Source organism: Nelusetta ayraudi, unplaced genomic scaffold, assembly GCF_046127955.1.
Source record: "Nelusetta ayraudi isolate G7.1 ecotype Tasmania unplaced genomic scaffold, CSIRO-AGI_Nayr_v1 ptg000134l, whole genome shotgun sequence".
NCBI classification, from domain to species: domain Eukaryota; kingdom Metazoa; phylum Chordata; class Actinopteri; order Tetraodontiformes; family Monacanthidae; genus Nelusetta; species Nelusetta ayraudi.
The window spans coordinates 2006118-2025000 of NW_027466184.1; the positions used below are offsets into that span (position 1 = coordinate 2006118).

General features: G+C 49.2%; 2 protein-coding genes across 4 annotated transcripts in view; one reads left to right on the forward strand and one right to left on the reverse strand.

Annotated features, from left to right (window-relative positions):
- The first annotated feature begins 4870 nt into the window (after positions 1-4870).
- Positions 4871-11388, forward strand: LOC142904922 (protein NLRC3-like). Of its 3 annotated transcripts, none has more exons than XR_012929477.1 (6): positions 4871-5053; positions 5150-5341; positions 5485-5604; positions 6340-8153; positions 8642-8803; positions 10245-11388. XR_012929477.1 is itself a non-coding variant. In XM_076051323.1 (5 exons), exons 1-4 carry the CDS (start codon positions 5030-5032, stop codon positions 8147-8149), a joined length of 2094 nt encoding a protein of 697 aa, XP_075907438.1. In that variant the 5' UTR covers positions 4872-5029; the 3' UTR covers positions 8150-8153; positions 8341-8570. The 3 variants fall into 3 exon arrangements, 1 of the variants encoding a protein (XP_075907438.1); XR_012929476.1 differs by having other exon boundaries at positions 4872-5053; positions 5202-5341; XM_076051323.1 differs by lacking the exons at positions 8642-8803; positions 10245-11388 and adding an exon at positions 8341-8570 and having other exon boundaries at positions 4872-5053; positions 5202-5341.
- Positions 11389-15296: 3908 nt separating this feature from the next.
- Positions 15297-18883, reverse strand: part of mcrip2 (MAPK regulated corepressor interacting protein 2) — a 7207-nt gene continuing 3620 nt past the window's right edge. The window contains exon 5 of the mRNA XM_076051334.1: positions 15297-15889. Coding sequence (XP_075907449.1) covers positions 15819-15889 — 71 coding nt within the window. The 3' untranslated portion in view covers positions 15297-15818. The remainder of the gene's footprint in view (positions 15890-18883) is intronic.

The following is an 18883-nucleotide window of genomic DNA, read 5'->3' on the forward strand; positions in this document are numbered from 1 at the left end:
CATCAGGAGCCCCCAAGAAGTGCCCACACCAAATTTGGGGCTTCTAGTACTTGAGGAACCCTAACCCTAACCGTACCTTCAGGCTTATCCTTAACCCTAATTCAATGCAAGTCTATGGGGTGAAATTTCAGCTTTGTCCTAGAGACATGGGGCCACTTGCTTTTTCATCAGGAGCCCCCAAGAAGCGCCCACACCAACTTTGGGGCTTCTAGTACTTGAGGAACCCTAACCCTAACCCTAACCCTAGCTTCAGGCTTATCCTTAACCCTAATTCAATGCAAGTCTATGGGGTGAAATTTCAACTTTGTCCTAGAGACATGGGGCCACTTGCTTTTTCATCAGGAGCCCCCAAGAAGCGCCCACACCAACTTTGGGGCTTCTAGTACTTGAGGAACCCTAACCCTAACCCTAGCTTCAGGCTTATCCTTAACCCTAATTCAATGCAAGTCTATGGGGTGAAATTTCAACTTTGTCCTAGAGACATGGGGCCACTTGCTTTTTCATCAGGAGCCCCCAAGAAGCGCCCACAACAAATTTGGGGCTTCTAGTACTTGAGGAACCCTAACCCTAACCCTAGCTTCAGGCTTATCCTTAACCCTAATTCAATGCAAGTCTATGGGGTGAAATTTCAACTTTGTCCTAGAGACATGGGGCCACTTGCTTTTTCATCAGGAGCCCCCAAGAAGCGCCCACAACAAATTTGGGGCTTCTAGTACTTGAGGAACCCTAACCCTAACCCTAACCATAGCTTCAGGCTTATCCTTAACCCTAATTCAATGCAAGTCTATGGGGTGAAATTTCAACTTTGTCCTAGAGACATGGGGCCACTTGCTTTTTCATCAGGAGCCCCCAAGAAGCGCCCACAACAAATTTGGGGCTTCTAGTACTTGAGGAACCCTAACCCTAACCCTAGCTTCAGGCTTATCCTTAACCCTAATTCAATGCAAGTCTATGGGGTGAAATTTCAACTTTGTCCTAGAGACATGGGGCCACTTGCTTTTTCATCAGGAGCCCCCAAGAAGCGCCCACACCAAATTTGGGGCTTCTAGTATTTGAGTAACCCTAACCCTAACCCTATCCCTGGCTGCCTTGTATTATCTAAATAATAAAACCTGTAATCGAAAGAACATGAAAAAAAAACAACTTTTACATTTAAGATAAATACTGTTTTTTTTTATTTGACTAAATGCAATCTACATGCATGTACTAACACAAAGAAAATGTGTTTAGCTTTAAAATATATATATATTTTTAATTATGACCATAACTTTATGCAAATAGGGCATCAAAGGGTCTAGGATAAATACTGTTTTTTTTTTTTTTATTTGACTAAATGCAATCTGCAATCATGTACTAACACAAATAAAATGTTTTTAGCTTTAAAATAATTTTTTGTTTAAATTATGACCATAACTTTATGCATATTTGTCCATATTAACCCACATAGGGCATCAAAGGGTCTAGGAAAACATAAAGGTTTTTTTTTTTTTACTAAATGCAATCTACATGCATGCCCCAACAATAATGAATACGTTTTGGCTGGATTTTTTGTATTGTTTTGGAAATATTTACTAATGTTTATCCCAAATAAAAATCAATAAATGACATTGGTTTTAAGTTCATAACTTTGGCTAGGAACATAATTGACACCTGATTCTTGTATATCTGGGGTCGGACTGACCTCCCGAAACCATCCGTCAAGTTTGGTGACTCTAGCACCACCTAGGTGAAAAAAATTACTACCTAAAAAAGCATGCTCTATCGACTCCAAATGGTCTGAAAGTCTGGGGGGTGATTTTTCGGAAAAACAGGGTTTTTTTTGACAATATCAATAGACTATCGAAGCTCCCATTGAAATGAATGGGGAACTTCAAACCCAAATATCGCGAGAACGGTAAGTGCTACGACCTTGGAAACCTGATCCGTCTAACACAATTCGGCCACGCTGGTACCGCCTCCGACTCTCTACGACTTCCGGTTCCGGAGATACAGCTATTTCCCAAATAACTCCGGAACCGGAAGTGACATCATCACGTAACTGATATCACAGGTAGGTAGTGGCGTCATACACATGTGTGCAAAATTTCAGCTCAATAGCATATTCCGTCGAGGAGTTATTAATGTTTTAGAGGATGAGGAAAAGCCTCATCGTGGTTATTACCCTTATACCCTAACCCTAACCCTAACCCATCTTCATCAGGCCTCAGTATCAGTCCAACGCTCCACGGTCACATGACCTTCTGATGTTCCACACTTGACATGTGACTGAGAGTCTGCTTCTTCTCACCAGTCACTCCATCATCTCCATCAACAATCAACGTCTCTGTGATGATGCCTTCAAGGACCGTGAGTCCAGACTGCTGCTGTCTCTTTTTCTCTCTGCAGCTGGGAGTGAGGGAGGACGAGGAGGAGAGTGAAGAGGAGAGCTCCATCTAGTGGTAGCTGACAGAACTACAACAAGTGGAGCTAAACGGCAAGCTGGCACGACCTTTGACCCCAGTGCAGCCTGGTGGCTGGCGGACTGCTTCTCCCTACCAGCTGCTGGGCGTGGCACGACCTTTGACCCCAGTGCAGCCTGCTGGCTGGCGGACTGTTTCTCCCTACAAGCTGCTGTGGTTGCTGGGAGAGACGTCCCAGAAGCCACTGGTGGAGCTGAATCCTCAGTGGAAGAAGCAGGACTTGGAGATGGAGGCCAGAGCAGATGGATCTCAGCATGAAGCCTCCTTCTCACTTTGGATCAAAGGTTCTGCTTGTGTGCCACCACTTTCAATGTTGCTCCTGAGCTGGTTGGTTGGACCTGGTTGGTTGCACCTGGTTGGAACCTGCTTAGCAGCTTAGCAGGTTAGCAGGTTAGCTCAGTGGGTTAGCCTGCTGACTGTGGTGCTGGAGACCAGGGTTCTTAGTGAGCCTCTAATCCAGGGGTGGGCAAACTGTTTGACTGGTGGGCCATAATGGCTTCTACAATATGACAGAGGGGCCACTTTCTCATTGGAGGAAAATATAGAGCCGGGGATGTGTAGAGAACATGTTGCTTTAATGGCAATTAAATAATGAACAACAGCGTTGCAACAAAATATCTGCCTGAGAAGCACCCCAGTGTTCAGCTCTTAGAACCTCCCAGAACCTCCCAGAACCACCCCTGGACCACCAGGGTGTTCAGCTCTTTATTGAAGTGACTGTGAAAACACTGAAACATTGAGGAAATACAGCTATTTCATGACTTAATGACTATTGATATAATTCCTTCAAGTTTGGCGGGCCGGATTGGAAAGTGTATTGGGCCGCATATGGCCCCCGGGACATAGTTTGCCCACCCCCACCCTGACCACTGACATCAGACTGAAGAGTCCGAAGCAGGAGAAGATGTTTCAGAAAAGTGGTGTCCATTCGCCTCCAAATGGTCTCAAAGGTCCAAACCACTTTCTGCAAGTTGGATGTTTGTAAAAAGAATGAAAAATAATTAATAAAAATAAATAAATCTGGAACTTCATTTATTGTAATGGGAATTATTTAATAGATTATCATTGTTTTCCTGAAGGTCCTCCAGACTTCAAACCTGGATCCTCTGGCATGATTCCTCCCTTCTGAACAGGCCAGGGGTGGAATCATCTTTCCACCACCTTCTGATCCAGAAAGACACCTCTTTGACCTAGGAATTTGACCTTTGACCCGGTTCCAAACGTCTGACCCCTGATTCAGTTGCTGCGTTAGAATCAGGCTCCCTGACACTGGGAGGGTGGGCGGAGTTTCAGCTCAACAACAGGAAGGTAAAGTCAGTGAATGTGGGCTTTGAACAGTGCCACTGATCCCTCTTGGCCCTGCGCTTTTCAAAGCCTCCACTGGGGGGCGCCAGAGGACTGCAGGGGAGGCCAGCATGAAAAGTGCGGCGTCCTATTGAAAGTGAAGCCAAAGTTGAAGGATGAAGCGGCGTGAAAAGCAACAGTGTCCACAGTGATGATGAAAGTCTCTGACTACAGTTGATGTGTTAATGATTTGATTGGAGGAATTGCACCAGCAGCCTCAGAATGAAGACATGAGTTGACTGGAGAACTGGAGGAGCTTTCAATGCATTGAAAAATATGTTGAAAAACACTGCGATATTCATTAGAATGTGTTTCAAAGAGACGGTGAAGCACGCAGGTGATGAAATGTGTTGGAAAAAAAGACACTGAAGATCAAACACAAAGGATTATTAAAATGTTTTTGAAATATACACGTTTGAGAACATACACATGCGAAAGATGCTTACAAAAAATACACATGTGTACAACATTTATTGTTGAAACCTTTTTATTTTAATTTACAAAGCAATGACCTTGACCTCTGACCTCTGAGCTCAGACTATCCAGACAGGAGTCCAGCATGTGGAGCAGTTGAATGTGTGGAATATGTGGGCAGGACAGGAGAAGAGGCTCCACGTGGCCTTTGATTGAGAAAATCTACTGAAGAGTGGAGCTGAAGGAAGTCTCCAAGCATTGCTTTGACTTTCTACACAACACACAATTAATAGGAGCACCTTTTGATTGTCTTCAAGGTTACAGACCGTAGGTGGCGCTAATGCTCCCTAGAATGGGGAGCAAACTGCCAGATAGCACGTGACAAGAAGAGCACACACACATGTATGCACTCTCTCTCTCTCTCTCTCTCTGTCTCTCTGTCACTCTCTCTCTCTCTCTCACTCTCTGTCTCTCTCTCTCACTCTCTCTGTCTCTCTCTCTCTGTCTCTCTCACTCTCTCTGTCTCACTCTGTCTCTCTCTCTCTCTGTCTCTCTCACTCTCTCTCTCTCTCACACACACACACACACACGCTTGTTCACTTCTCTCTCTCTCTCTCTCTCTCTCTCTCACTCTCACTCTCTTTCTCTCTCTCTCTCTCACACACACACACACACACACACACCATCATGTGACTTCCTGGAAATGTGGTAACAGTTGAGGCGGCCGGATGGGAGGAGCCACAGTGAGCAGCAGAAGCAGGAAGAGAAGCTGAAAGTGAAAGTTGTTCTGTGTCAGACTCCATTTTGAGGCGATGCAGCAGCAGCAGCAGCAGCAGGTGAGTCCTGACTGACTGAACAACTCATTCAGTGTGACGCTAGTCAACAATGTGACTTCAGTCTGGTTAATTTCTTCCTGTTCTCTCGCTCCCAAGTGGAAGTCAGAGTGTTCTGAGCTCACTGCCTCACTTCCTGTTTGACCTCCAGCTCAAGATGAGTGTTCGAGTGGAGGAAGAGGAGGACGGAGCAGCAGCGTCTCCAGGGTCCAGCTGTGTGTCTTTGAAGGATGACGGGTCCATGGGTGAACCTATGCATTTCAGTAATGAAGCTGGAGCCTCTGGAACACAGCAAGGAACCAGGCTACCTGTATTATATGATGACTAGACAGACACTATTAGTCAGATTTAAAAAGCTTTGAATAATTTAGAAAACCTTTCATCTGACCAGAAGACTGAAACAAACTTTATGGGAAAATCATTTTTGTTTGCAGAGTTGTTTCCAAGACACAGAGACTGAAGTCCCCAGGGTCCAGTGGGGTGTCTCTGAAGAGTGACTGGTCCATGCCTGAACCTCTAAACTTCAGTAATGAAGCTGGAGCCTCTGAAAGACAGTAAGAACACGAATGTCCTTGTTTCTCAGTCTAACTCCAGTTTGATTTGACAGTGATAAATTCCTCAGAAGGTGAAAAGGTGTCAGATGTTGTGGTCAGTGGTCAAGAGAAGAGAATCTTTGACACGGTCACATTCATCATGTTGAAATGCAGCAAAGCCCTTCTGAGACTGAACTTTATGCAGTGGCAGGAATGTTTGATGCTCTGTCATAAAGTGCAGCTCAACTCCACTGAGATGAATTTCAATCCAAAGTTCAGTGCAATGTGACTCCACTGTCTCTGTCTGCTGAGAAACAAAGGGCCAGTTCCACAGAGCCACTGCTCAACCAGAGCCCACCAGGTGTCAACCACAGCAGATAGAAAATATACATTTGATAGATGAATATTTCATCTAATAATATATGAGATGATGTGACAAGAGCAGCCTAGACAACAGCTACAAATCCATGATGGGCGCAACGTGGTGGCTAAAAGACAGCGTCATTAACGGCTGCGCTCCGTTCTTTGTGGCTCAAATTCTTTGATTGTGAAGCTGCATGAAGGGATTGAATTTAGAAAAGAGAGCAAAAGACAAGAAGTGATTTGTGAAGAGCCCACTAGGAGGCCAGCAGGCTGTCAGTTAGTGTTGATGGAGACAATGATTCCATCCAACTAATGATGGTGTCAGAAAAACAGCTGACAAGTGATGGACACCAACAACTGATCCAATCACTCAAAGCCAAAGTGTCTCCCCAGGAGGACGGAGGGGAGTCCTGGTGGTGAGGAGGAGGAGGAGCAGCTGCAGGAGCTTCTCCAGCAGCAGAAGATCAGTCTGGAGAGGAGATGTGAACGTGTGACTGAAGGTCAAGAAGCAGGAAGTCAAACCCTCCTCAACAGCGTCTACACTGAGGTCCACATCACTGAGGGACTGAGTGAGGAGGTCAACAGACAGCATGAGGTCAGGCAGCTGGAGACCAAGAAGACCAAGAAGATCCTCCAGGACCGTCCAATCAGGTGCAGCCAGATCTTTGAAGCCTCACCTGAGCAGCAGGGACTCAGAGTCAGAGTGGTGCTGACCAACGGCGTCGCTGGGGTTGGAAAAACCTTCTCAGTGCAGAAGTTCACTCTGGACTGGGCCCAGGGCCTGGAGAACCAGGACCTTCATCTGGTGCTTCCTCTCTCATTCAGGGAGCTCAACTTGGTCAAAGAGCAGCACTACAGTCTTCTGGAGCTGCTCCATGTTTTCCATCCAACGTTAGAGAAGCTCACAGCAGAGCAGCTGCATGTCTGCAAACTTCTCTTCATCTTGGACGGCCTGGATGAAAGCAGACTGGCTCTGGACTTTGAGAAGAAGAAGAAGGTGGTGACTGACGTCACTCAGAAGAAGTCAGTCAGCGTCCTGCTAACAAACCTGATCAGAGGAGATCTGCTTCCCTCGGCTGTGCTGTGGATAACTTCCAGACCTGCAGCAGCCAATCACATCCCTCCGTCATGTGTGGACAGGCTGACAGAAGTACGAGGCTTCACCGATGACCAGAAGGAGGAGTATTTCAGGAGGAGGTTCAGAGATAGAGGAGATGTGTCCAGCAGGATCATCTCCCACATCAAGGCCTCCAGGAGCCTCCACATCATGTGTCAGATCCCGGTCTTCTGCTGGATCACTGCCACAGTTCTGGAGAGCATGTTGAGCTCAGAGCAGAGAGGAGAGCTGCCCAAGACCCTGACTGACATGTACTCACACTTCCTGCTGGTCCAGACCAAGAGGAAGCAGCACAAGTATGGAGGAGGTCCACAGGAGCTGACGGAGGCTGACAGGGAGCTTCTTCTGAAGCTGGGCCAGCTGGCATTTGAACATCTGGAGAGTGGAAACATCATCTTCTACAGTGAAGACCTGGAGAAGTGTGGTCTCAGTGTGACTGACGCCTCTGTGTACTCAGGAGTTTGTACAGAGATCTTCAGAAGAGAGAGTGTGATCTTCCACAAAACCATCTACTGTTTCGTTCATCTGAGCGTCCAGGAGTTTCTGGCTGCAGTCTACTGCTTCCACTGTCACACCAACAAGAAGACAACAGAAGATGGTCACTCTGGAGAATCCCTGGATGAGTTCCTGAAGAGGATGATGAAGAAATCCCTGCAGAGTCCAAACGGTCACCTGGACTTGTTTGTTCGCTTTCTCCATGGACTCAGTCTGGAATCCAACCAGAGACTCTTAGGAGGCCTGCTGGGTCTCACTGACAACCATCCAGGAACCTTAGAGAAGGTCATCAACAACCTGAAGGAGATGAACACTGGTGATGTTTCTCCTGACAGAAGCATCAACATCTTCCACTGTCTGCTGGAGGTGAAGGATCAGTCAGTGCATCAGGAGGTCCAAGAGTTCCTGCAATCAGAGAACAGATCAGGGAAGGAACTCTCAGCCATCCAGTGTTCAGCTCTGGCCTACGTGCTGCAGATGTCAGAGGAGGTTCTGGAGGAGTTGGACCTGAAGAAGTACAAGACATCAGTGGAGGGAAGAAGGAGACTGATTCCAGCTGTGAGGAACTGCAGGGAGGCTGGATACGTTTAGGAGGGTACGTAAACACTGTGTGTGTGTGTGTGTGTGTGTGTGTGTGTGTGTGTGTGTACATGTGTGCGTGTGCGTGTGCGTGTGCGTGTGCGTGTGTGTGTGTGTGTGTGTGTGTGTGATGGTGTGTGCAGACAGTCAATGAACACATTGAACACACAAACACATCACATCCTTCCTTCATTTGGCAGCAGACAATAAAACAGCAGTGGAGTCCAAAGAGACACCAGTGAAGGAACTCTGATCCAGTGGAGCTCCAAGCTGCAGTGACTTTACACACAACTGAGCCTCATGTTGAGTTGAAGCAGCAGATCAGAGCAACACTGTCAGTCACAACAGGATGTGTTGACACTCAGTGGCTGGAACACACTGCAGTGTGAAGCTGCACTGAGTTCCCAGCAGCTGATCAGATGTTAATGAGTCTTGATTCACTTTCACAGTCAGCAGAGTCTCACATATCAGCCACAACTTCTCACTCTGCTCTCCTTCATCCAGTGGACTCTCAGAGCTTGAGTGTGCAGTGGTGTCTTCAGCTCTGCAGTCCAGTCCCTCCCACCTCAGACACCTGGACCTGAGTCACAACATCCTGGAGGATCCTGGAGTGAAGCTGCTCTGTGCTGGACTGCAGAGTCCAAACTGCAGACTGGAAGTTCTCAGGTCAGTTGCTGCCCTCTACTGGTGGACAGTGTGTGTCAGCAGATGACAACTGGTGTGTAACGCTGCTCAGTGTGAAGACTTTAAAGCAGATATTAAAGACTCATCTAGACAAAGTGGATGTTGTTGATATTTTCATGTCAACAATCTGCAGCCAGAAAAGACTTTGGATGGTGGAAGAAAGTGTGGAAAATGTCTCCAGTCACTTTGGAGCTCAATGGAAGTTGTTGATTGGTGATGAGGGTCACATGACTGAGCAGAAGATCCTGTGAAGAAATATTAGAGGCAGATTAATAGTGCAGCAGTATTTCTTCATCTTGTCCTTTGAATGTGTTTGACTTGTAACGAGATCTTCACTGCTGATTGGCTGCACACTGACTGACACACTGCTGTTGTTATTGTGTTGACAACACACTGGCACAATGACTCCTTTGAGGGAATGACTCAGTGATCCCAACAGCTGCACATCTGGATCATCAACAGGGAGAAATGACTCTGAATATGACATTTACACCATGGAAGAAATCAAAGATTCATTCTTTATTCAGGTTGGAGTACTGCAGTTTGTCAAAGCTCAGCTGTGATTGGCTGCTCTCAGCTCTGAAGTCCAACCCCTCCCACCTCAGAGAGCTGGAGCTGAGTCAGAACCAGCTGCAGGATTCATCAGTGAAGGAGCTGAGTGGTTTCCTGCAGAGTCCAGACTGTAAACTGGAGGTTCTGGAGTCAGTTCACCCTCTTCACTCTACAACTGCTGCAGTGATTGTTGTCATGACTTTGAATTCACTTTAATTCCATTGATAATGTATAAAACTGGTTTTAAATCTCACACACACATACACACACCCAAGTGTGAATGTCACTCTCCATCATTTATTCTTTATTCAGGTTGAGGGGCTGCAGGTTGCCAGAGCTCAGCTGTGATTGGCTGCTCTCAGCTCTGAAGTCCAACCCCTCCCACCTCAGACACCTGGACCTGAGGTTGAACCACCTGAAGGATCCATCAGTGAAGCCACTGATGGATCTTGTCCACAGCAGAGACCATCAACTGGAGACTCTATGGTCAGTACTGGTTTGGAAGCAGTGGATGATGGTTCCAGCACCAAAGCCAGTTGATCCCACAGCAGAGGTCCAGTGTTCCCAGTCACAGTGTGAGAGGAGGATGGTGACGTCCAGCTGCTCCTCATTCATCCAACATCTGCTGCCAAACTGCTTCTTCTCTCAGTTCACCACTCAATTATTGATCAGTTCATCTTCATCAGGCCTCAGTATCAGTCCAACACTCCATGGTCACATGACCTTCTGATGTTCTGCACTTGACATGTGACTGAGAGTCTGCTTCTTCTCACCAGTCACTCCATCGTCTCCATCAACAGTCAATGTCTCTGTGATGATGCCTTCAAGGACCCTGAGCCTTGACTGCTCTTGTCTCTTCTTCTCTCTGCAGGTGGAGGTGGAATGATTGAGGGAGGATGAGGAGGAGAGTGAAGAGCAGAGCTCCATCTGGTGGTGGCTGACAGAACTACATCAAGACGTCCCAGAAGCCACTGGTGGAGCTGAATCCTCAGTGGACTTGGAGCAGCTGCTCAGTGAAGGCAGCAGCAACACAACCACTGCTTCTGCTCTCATCTTCCACAGCTGGAACATCTCAGCATGAAGGTTCCACACATCAACAACACACTGATCTGCTCTCACTTCTCCATCCAACTCCACCTGCTTTCTCCTGGGAAGCACAAAGATGAATTTGTCAAAGTCTGACGGCGTTGTGAAGGTTGTGTCGTTGATATCACACCTTTATCTTTGCTTTGCATGTATTTTATTTCACGAGGTTGCATTTTGGGTTCACGACCCTCAATAAAATAATCACCTGAAACAGACAAAGTGATTCACATCAACTGTGACTGGAAACTCACATGATTCTTGAATTATAAATGAGAGAAAAAGTTTCCCTCCAATAATTCATGGTTCTGATCCTTGTGAGATGTTTCTGTGGAGACCTCAGAAGGACGTCAGTGAATCAGTAGGACGTCAGATCATTTATTTTGCTGCTCTCCCTCTCAAGTGTTGTGCATCATATGGATTCTATTTCTTCCTGCTAGCAGCAGCAGCAGCTGTTACTGCTGACGTTTGTTTTCACTCAGGTTGCTCGCTAGCTTGCTGGCTCGTGGGTTTAAAAAAAAAAATGTAACTTTGTATTTTTAGAAACCTTGTATTCAAATGCTTCTTGACACTGTTTTTTGGGGGGTTTTTTGAAGTAAACTTTCTTTATTGCTTTGAATGCACGATGATATGGAGTTCTGTTGCAGCAACATTTCACTGAGGTTAAAATGTGACAAATAATCTGTGAATCTTGACTCTTCTGGTCGGATTTCATGTGAGTTCAATCCAACAGTCTGGACTCACTGCTCAGAAGATGTAAATGTCTTGTCTTTTCCTTTTATGCACTGCAAAATATTTCATTTAGATTTTTTATTGCCTTTTTTAATGCATATAATTTTCCATCTCTTTGCACTACGACATTGCTGCAATGATGCAAATTTCCCCCCTGTGGGATTAATGAAGGCGTTTTGCTCAATCCTAACAAAGGAAAATCAAGCTCAGCCGTTCTCACTTTTGGACTTTTGTTGAAAGTGGAGCAGGAATATTGACGGCAGCGGTTAAAACACGGCGCTAACACACAGTGATTGACGCGCGGACACGCAGCGCAAAGGAGGAGCTGGAGCAGCAGCAGGTGTGAGACGTGTGAAAAGCTTCCTTCTTTCTAAAAAAGAGTTTGTGAGTCTTTTGGCTCCCAAGCGGCTCCTGAGATTTTGTTCATCCTTCCTTCCATCCTTCCATCCATCCATCCATCCATCCATCCATCCATCTTCTACCGCGTTGAGGGAGGATCACTTGGTCCTGAGGATGGGGGCAGGGCTCTTCTAGAGTGCAGCCAGTAGGGGCATCAAAGGCTCGGCCTCCTTGCTGTCCTCAGGAGCTGACAGGAAGTGTCACATCCCTCAACAAGTGTCCAGTCTCATCACGTCAGGGAGAAACAGGTGCAGCTCTTCAAAGAGGAAATCACATTTTTCTCACCTTCATCATGGACTGCCAACAAGTGATGGCAACTGTAGTTCTGTGAAGAGCCGCCAGGGGGCGCCCTCGAGTCAAAACTACCTTCTACTGCAGACTGTACAGAGAAATGAACACATGGTGAAAAAATAAGACATTGATTAACAGGCAGATATTTCAGACAGGTCACTCTATAATATGTCAATAAGAAACACAATGTGTTCAAATGTGGCCTTGAACCTTCAAACCTTCCTACGACGCGTCGGTCCTCGCAGCTCCCAGTTCTGCCACTGAGGGGCGCTGTTTGACCACTTTTTGCTAGTTTGGTTTTAACAGGTCCCGTTTGTTTTGTTCAGAGAAACCTGAATAGAAGTGTCACGTTAGGTTTAGATGTGGATGTGAACTCAGCAGAAGAAGATTATGGGATGTGAGAGCAGGACGGTACACAAAGACTTCTGGGTTAGGGTTAGGGTTGAAAGGAGGGTTAGGGTTAGGGTTGAAAGGAGGGTTAGGGTCGTCTTGTGAGGATTTCCTTCTAAACTCCTTCAGTCTAGCCGCTTGACTAAAAAAGCAACTGGGCTTCATCTTCTCTCTCTTCTGCTTCATCTTCTCTCTCTTCTGCTTCACCTCCTCTCTCTTCTGCTACACCTCCTCTCTCTTCTGCTTCATCCCGTCTCTCTCTTCTGCTTCATCTACTCTCTCTTCATCTTCTCTCTCTTCTGGTTCATCTTCTCTCTCTTCTGCTTCATCTTCTCTCTCTTCTGCTTCATCTTCTCTCTCTTCTGCTTCATCCCATCTCTCATTTGCTCTCTGCAGCTCTTGTGTAATATCGGAGAGTTGAGCTCTATTCTCTTTTCTAAACTCACGGACTTCGTTGAGGATATTTCGTGGGCTAGCTCGGGTGTTGGGTTCCTCCCGAGGGTGGAACTCTGGGGAGCTGCTACGGAAGTCGGTATCTTCTTCCGTCAAAGCCAGACTTCCTGCACTTCTAGCAGGAACCCCTTTCCTCACTCTTTTATAAAGAATTCCACAGGTTTGGGGGGTTAGTTGGTAAAACCTTCGGGGGGGCTAAAGGATTAGGCTGCCGTTCTCGCTGCGCCGGAACCGGAAGTCTGAATTGAATTGGTCCTTCTGGGCCGGGTCCTGGAAGAACGCTTCCTTCAGACGGAGGACGCTCGCTTGGAAGGGTGCAGACCCTGAATTGAGACACAGCCGCCGTCTCTCCTCCGGCTTAGACCGGAAGTGCTGTGCGGCGGTGCTTCTTGTCCGCACCAACAGGCTGCACGTGGCCTGCAAAGTCTCTGATTGGCTGCTGAAGGCCGGATGCCTCACGTGAGATCACTCAGTGAGTTTACATAGCACTAGAGAAATTCGAATTATTGCCTCAGTCCGATTATGATCGGAGTTTGAGAACTCCGATTGAGACACCCAGATAATGCGATTGGAATTGGAATTTCTCTGCCATGTATTCGCCTTGGTCGGATTATTAACTGGACAACGCGAGTGCGCACGCGCCACGCCTCCCTCTCGCCACTCAAGACCGCACAACTACCTCGTCTAACAAAACAGATGGCGCGAAACAACCTGGCAAACGCGAATAAGAATGCTCACATTTGGAGAGAGGATGAGACCGGGGCGATGGAGGAGGAGGAGGAGGAGACCGGGGCGATGCTTTCTCTTCTAAAAGAGATGAATACATTAAAATAACGCAACAGAGACCTTTTTAAAAAGGTAGCGCACCAAATGCAGAGCTCCGGCTTTACGTATTCCTTCGTATTTATATTTCTACTTTTTCGTTCACATTTTTTGTAAGTTAGAAGAATTTTAACGTTGTAAATAAAAGCACACCAAAGAGATGTGTTTCTGATGTGCTTTTATTTTGGTAATTTCTCTGTTTTTCTGCTGGAAGCGGCGTGCAGCGGCGTGAGCTTCCTCCACGGTCGGCACTTTAATGAGCGTGTGTAGAACTGAAGACACCGTTCCTTTGCAAAACCCGTACACAAACTCTCCCACCAGTCTGCTCCGAACCCGAATCCAACAAGAACCAGAGTTTGGGGTCCGTAGCGACGGCACAAAGCGTAGCATGGAAGACATTGTGTTGTTGTCGCCCTCCACCAGCAGAGGGCGCTCTTGTCTGCCTTTTAAAATCACCATGAGCACCAGAGATAGGGTGCAGCCTATCTGCAAAGCAAGTAACACGAACATTATGATTGTTCCATATCATAATGATTTAATATGTCAACCTGTAGCAGCTGACCGGCTGAAAAGACTCCGCCCCCCAGTGTTGGGAGGAGGACACGTTCCCGTCAATAATTCCAATTTCTCAGCTGCTTGTATACGGGGACAAGGTGAGAACTCCGATTGGACGAGAAAACCGAATTATTGCTGAGTCCGATGAAGCTCTGCATGTAAACGCACTGAGTGAGCGGTGCATTCAAACGCAATGGGATTTCTTTTTTTACTCTGCTAAGGTAAACCAAGATAATATCTTCATTGTGACACCTGCATGCTGACTGCTGAACGTGCACACTGCACAGCCGCAGTGGGCACTGGTGGGTTAGGGTTAGGGTTAGGGTAACCAGTGGTCAGGGTTAGGGTTAGGGTAACCAGTGGTCAGGGTTAGGGTAACCAGTGGTCAGGCTCAGTTCCCCGTTCTGGCTGGCTGGCTGCTGGAAGTGCTGCCATCACGCGCGTGGTCACCCACAATTAACGTGTTTGCACAGTGGGCCACGTAAACTCGCAATTTGACCCATGGGCCGTAGTTTGGAAGCCCTTGCCCTAACCCCACTCACTGATTTGCAAGTTCCCAGTTTTTGCTTTTACTTCTAAAACTAAAGCTGTCAAAAACAGACAGACTCAAACCATCAAGCTTGTGGACTTTGTACCAATGAGGTGCTTTGAATGCCGAGTGACTGAACTCCTGGACCTGGGCGTCAGTCCTGTACCTGGGCCTCAGTCCTGGACCTGGGAGTTCAGCCTGGACGCTGCAGCCTCAAGAGAACGGGCACGCTGGAGAGCGACTGTGAGTTTGTCAGAGGGCCCAACGGGAGAAATGTCCAAAGGAACATTTTCTATTTTGTGTGAGTGACGAGACCATCAAGACGGCACCACGGAGGTTCTACTTTCTGAGCAGAACATTCCACCAGGCCTGTGTGCTTCCTTCCCACTGGATGTGTGCTTCCATCCCACTGGATGTATGCTTCCTTCCCACTGGATGTTTGCTTCCTTCCCACTGTGTGCTTCCTTCCCACTGGATGTGTGCTTCCTTCCCACTGGATGTTTGCTTCCTTCCCACTGGATGTTTGCTTCCCACTGGATGTGTGCTTCCTTCCCACTGGATGTGTGCTTCCTTCCCACTGGATGTGTGCTTCCTTCCCACTGGATGTGTGCTTCCCACTGGATGCAGCAGAGAGCTGCAGTGACAGAAACGAGTCGTCACACGGAGGAATTTTTGGAAAACATTTCACTTTAATTTTCCCTGCTGTTCATTTGTTAGTAAAAGATCAGCTGTGACGAACACACAGTGTGTGTGTGTGTGTGTGTGTGTGTCTGTGTGTGTGTGTGTGTGTGTGTGTGTGTGTAAGAGAGCGAGCGAGAGAGAGAGAGGAGAGGCTGGACTCTCTGTTGATTCAAGTAGTGAAAGAGGGACAAAGACAGGGAAGGACGGTGCTGAGAGAGTTCACAGTCCGACCGCTGGAACTGTTACATCATCATCATCATAGTGGGGGGTTGGGGGCTTGGGGGGGGGGGGTGTCCTGGCTCTTGCCCCCCCCCCCCACCCCATCTTGCCCCCCCACACCGATTTTTCCCTCCAGCGGTGTGAAGCAAAACGCAGAAAAAAGATTACAATCAGCTGAGAGGATCAGCGACTCCCTGAAGGCCAATCACCACCTCCTTCCTCCACCACTGGGTGGCGCCAACGAGGTGCCTTCTCCCCCTGAGTCGAGGTGGCTCAGAGCCCCTCCCCCCATCACGACAAGTTGGCGATGTTGGCAAGGAAGCGCTTAGCCCACCACTCCTCCAGGTCGATGGGCACAAAGTCTGAAAAACAGAGAGAAAACAGGAGTTAAAGTTTGACCCTGATGGTTCATTCATTCATTCATCATCATCACTGTGACAATGTGTTTCAGCTCTGGCCTGGTTGAACAGCTCTAGATTAGATTTAGTACAAACGGATCCCACGCAACCTCATCATCGCAGCACTGAACCGCGACCCCGTCAGAGGGGAAATCTCCAGCCACTTCAGAGGATTCCAGCTGCGATGTCAGGCCACGCCCCCTCCAGCTGCGCCGTCAGGCCACGCCCTCCACCACGCAGTGGCGAGCTCTGCACACGGCACTCATCACTGCATCATCTCACCCATCCTGTTAGGTATGGGAGTGAATCTGGAGGGCTGATGATCGAGTCTGGCATTCACCAGCCCCCCTTCAGAGGCTTCGTGGATCACCTGACCCTTGCGACTCCGTCCCACATACAAGCAGGTGGGTCCATGGGTCCATGGGCAGACATTTAAATTCTACCCTAGAAAGTCGAGAAGCATTGGTGGTCAGAACCGGGACGGTGACAAGCAGGTTCCAGCTCAAAGTCCAGGCGGTGGTCCTCCCAGCCCACCCAAGGAGCACCCTCTTTCTGACAGAATCCATGTATCCCTGTTGGAGGAGAGGCTGTGTGATTGGCTGAGGAAGACTGAAGGATCCGGTCTAGCAGGGAGGTCCAAGGCCCGGCTCTTCCAGCTCGGTCTCCTACCGAGACTCAGCCGGCTACCGACAACAAGGCTGCGATGAGCGAGCGAACAAACCCCTCCGCAAGCGGCCCGGTGTTGCACCGACGCTTCAGGGTCAGGGTCAGGGTTAGGGTCAGGGTCAGGGTCAGACCTGTGCAGGCGGTCTGGCCCGCTACAACTGCCCCCTGTCGTCAGAGGTGGAAGAGTGCAAGGTTGCGCAGTGGAGGGCTACAATGACGTTCAGGGACTCCAGCGATGCAAAGGTCAGGGGTCACAACACGATCAGGAGGCCTCGGTGGTTCACTGGAGGGGCAGGCAAGGACTCGGCACCACGCACTTCCAACAACGGGGCAAGGCGGACCCGAGGCCCGGATCCAAACAGAGGTCCGACACGGAGGAGGAGGAGCCAAGGGCAAAGGCAGCAGAGCTCGGACCACCAAATGGCCCGGACCGAGTGGGACCTGTCCCGACACAAAGATCACGTGGGAGGAACTCTGGAGACCGGAGCCGTTCTGCATCCCTTTCCTGCTTGGGTCAGTGTGCGACACCCTACCAGCGTCAACACACCTGCACAGGTGGGTCACCACCCACCTCCACGGTGTGGGTTCTGTGGAGAGAGGCCCACATCCTGGCAGGGTGCCAGCTTGCCCTAAGCCAGGGAAGATATGGATGGTGCCACAACAAGTTCTTCAGAACACCGGCCCACATGTTGGAGCAGGAAAGATGGAAAAAACATCACATCCACCCAAAGGCAGGCAGGGCGGAGCCTGGTCCAGGGGTGGTTCTGGGGTGGTTCTGGGTGGTTCTGGGAGGTTCTGAGAGCTGAACAGCGTGGGGCTTTACAGACACTGGTTTGGTGCTGCTAACCCTAACCCCAACTTTGCAGTGGTTCATTTTCCAGTGACATTAAGGCAACATGTTTCCTCCACCCGAACACTGCATCCATCGGCTGCTGCTCCGCTACCCCCCTCTGGCCCACTGTAGACCCCACTGTGGCCCACTGTAGCCCCCCCTCTGGCCCACTGCAGCCCCCCTTCTGGCCCACTGCAGCCCCCCTCTGGCCCACTGCAGCCCTCCCTCTGGCCCACTGTAGACCCCACTGTGGCCCAGTGTAGCCCCCCCCTTCTGGCCCACTGCAGCCCCCCACCCTGTGGCCCACTGTAGACCCCCCTCTGGCCCACTGTAGACCCCACTGTGGCCCACTGCAGCCCACCCTCTGGCCCACTGCAGCCCCCCTCTCTGGCCCACCAGTCACAAAGCCCACCCCTGCGCTAGCATGTGCAGCAGATACATTCACCAGTGTGTGAACGCTCAACGCTGGTGTGTTCGTGTGACCCTGATCGAATGCCGGCCGAGACGCCGACAGCTGCACGCTCTTCCAGCAGCAGAGGGAGGGAGGTGGTCCGACCGGAACAGCTGCTCCTCTTCTCTCAGTTAAAGATTAAAGAGAACCATTCCAACAGCTGCCAAAAGGCACAAGGTGTGTGTGTGTGTGTGTGTGTATGTGTGTGTTTTGGCTGTGGGGCGAGTCGTTAGAAAAACAAACACACACAAACACATTGTGCGATTAGCGGTTCAGAGTTCAGGAAGGAACGTTATCACCTCCCAGGTCGTAAAGCAGCAAGATGAAGAGGAGGAGGAGGACCAGGAGGAGGAGGGAGAGGAGGATCAGGAGGAGGAGGAGAGGAGGATCAGAAGGAGGAGGAAGAGCAGGAGGAGGAAGAGGAGGAGAGGAGGACCGGGAGGAGGAGGATCAGGAGGAGGAGGAGTAAAAGCAGGAGGTTGAGGAAGAGGAGGAGAGGAGGAGGAGTAGAAGCAGGAGGTTGAGGAAGAGGAGGAGAGGAGGATCAGGAGGAAGAGGAGGAGAGGAGGATCAGAAGGAGGAGGAAGAGGTGGAGAGGAGGATCAGGAGGAGGAGGAAGAGCAGGAGGAGGAAGAGGAGGAGGAGGAGAGGAGGACCGGGAGGAGGAAGAGTAGAAGCAGGAGGTTGAGGAAGAGGAGGAGAGGAGGATCAGGGGGTTGAGGAAGAGGAGGATCAGGAGGAGGAGGAGAGGAGGATCAGGAGGAGGAGGAGTAGAAGCAGGAGGTTGAGGAAGAGGAGGAGAGGAGGATCAGGAGGAGGAGGAAGAGCAGGAGGAGGAAGAGGAGGAGAGGAGGAGGAAGAGGAGGATCAGGAGGAGGAGGAGAGAAGGATCAGGAGGAGGAGGAGTAGAAGCAGGAGGTTGAGGAAGAGGAGGAGAGGAGGATCAGGACGAGGAGGAAGAGGAGGATCAGGAGGAGGAGGACTAGAAGCAGGAGGTTGAGGAGCAGGA

What these genes read in the sequence shown, in the direction of transcription:
- LOC142904922 (XM_076051323.1), top strand. Translation starts at nt 5,030, where the DNA reads ATGCAGCAGCAGCAGCAGCAGCAG. An exon ending in GCTGGAGCCTCTGGAACACA is followed by an intron (nt 5,342 to 5,484) that starts GCAAGGAACCAG and finishes TTTTGTTTGCAG; the next exon opens with AGTTGTTTCCAAGACACAGA. An exon ending in GCTGGAGCCTCTGAAAGACA is followed by an intron (nt 5,605 to 6,339) that starts GTAAGAACACGA and finishes GTGTCTCCCCAG; the next exon opens with GAGGACGGAGGGGAGTCCTG.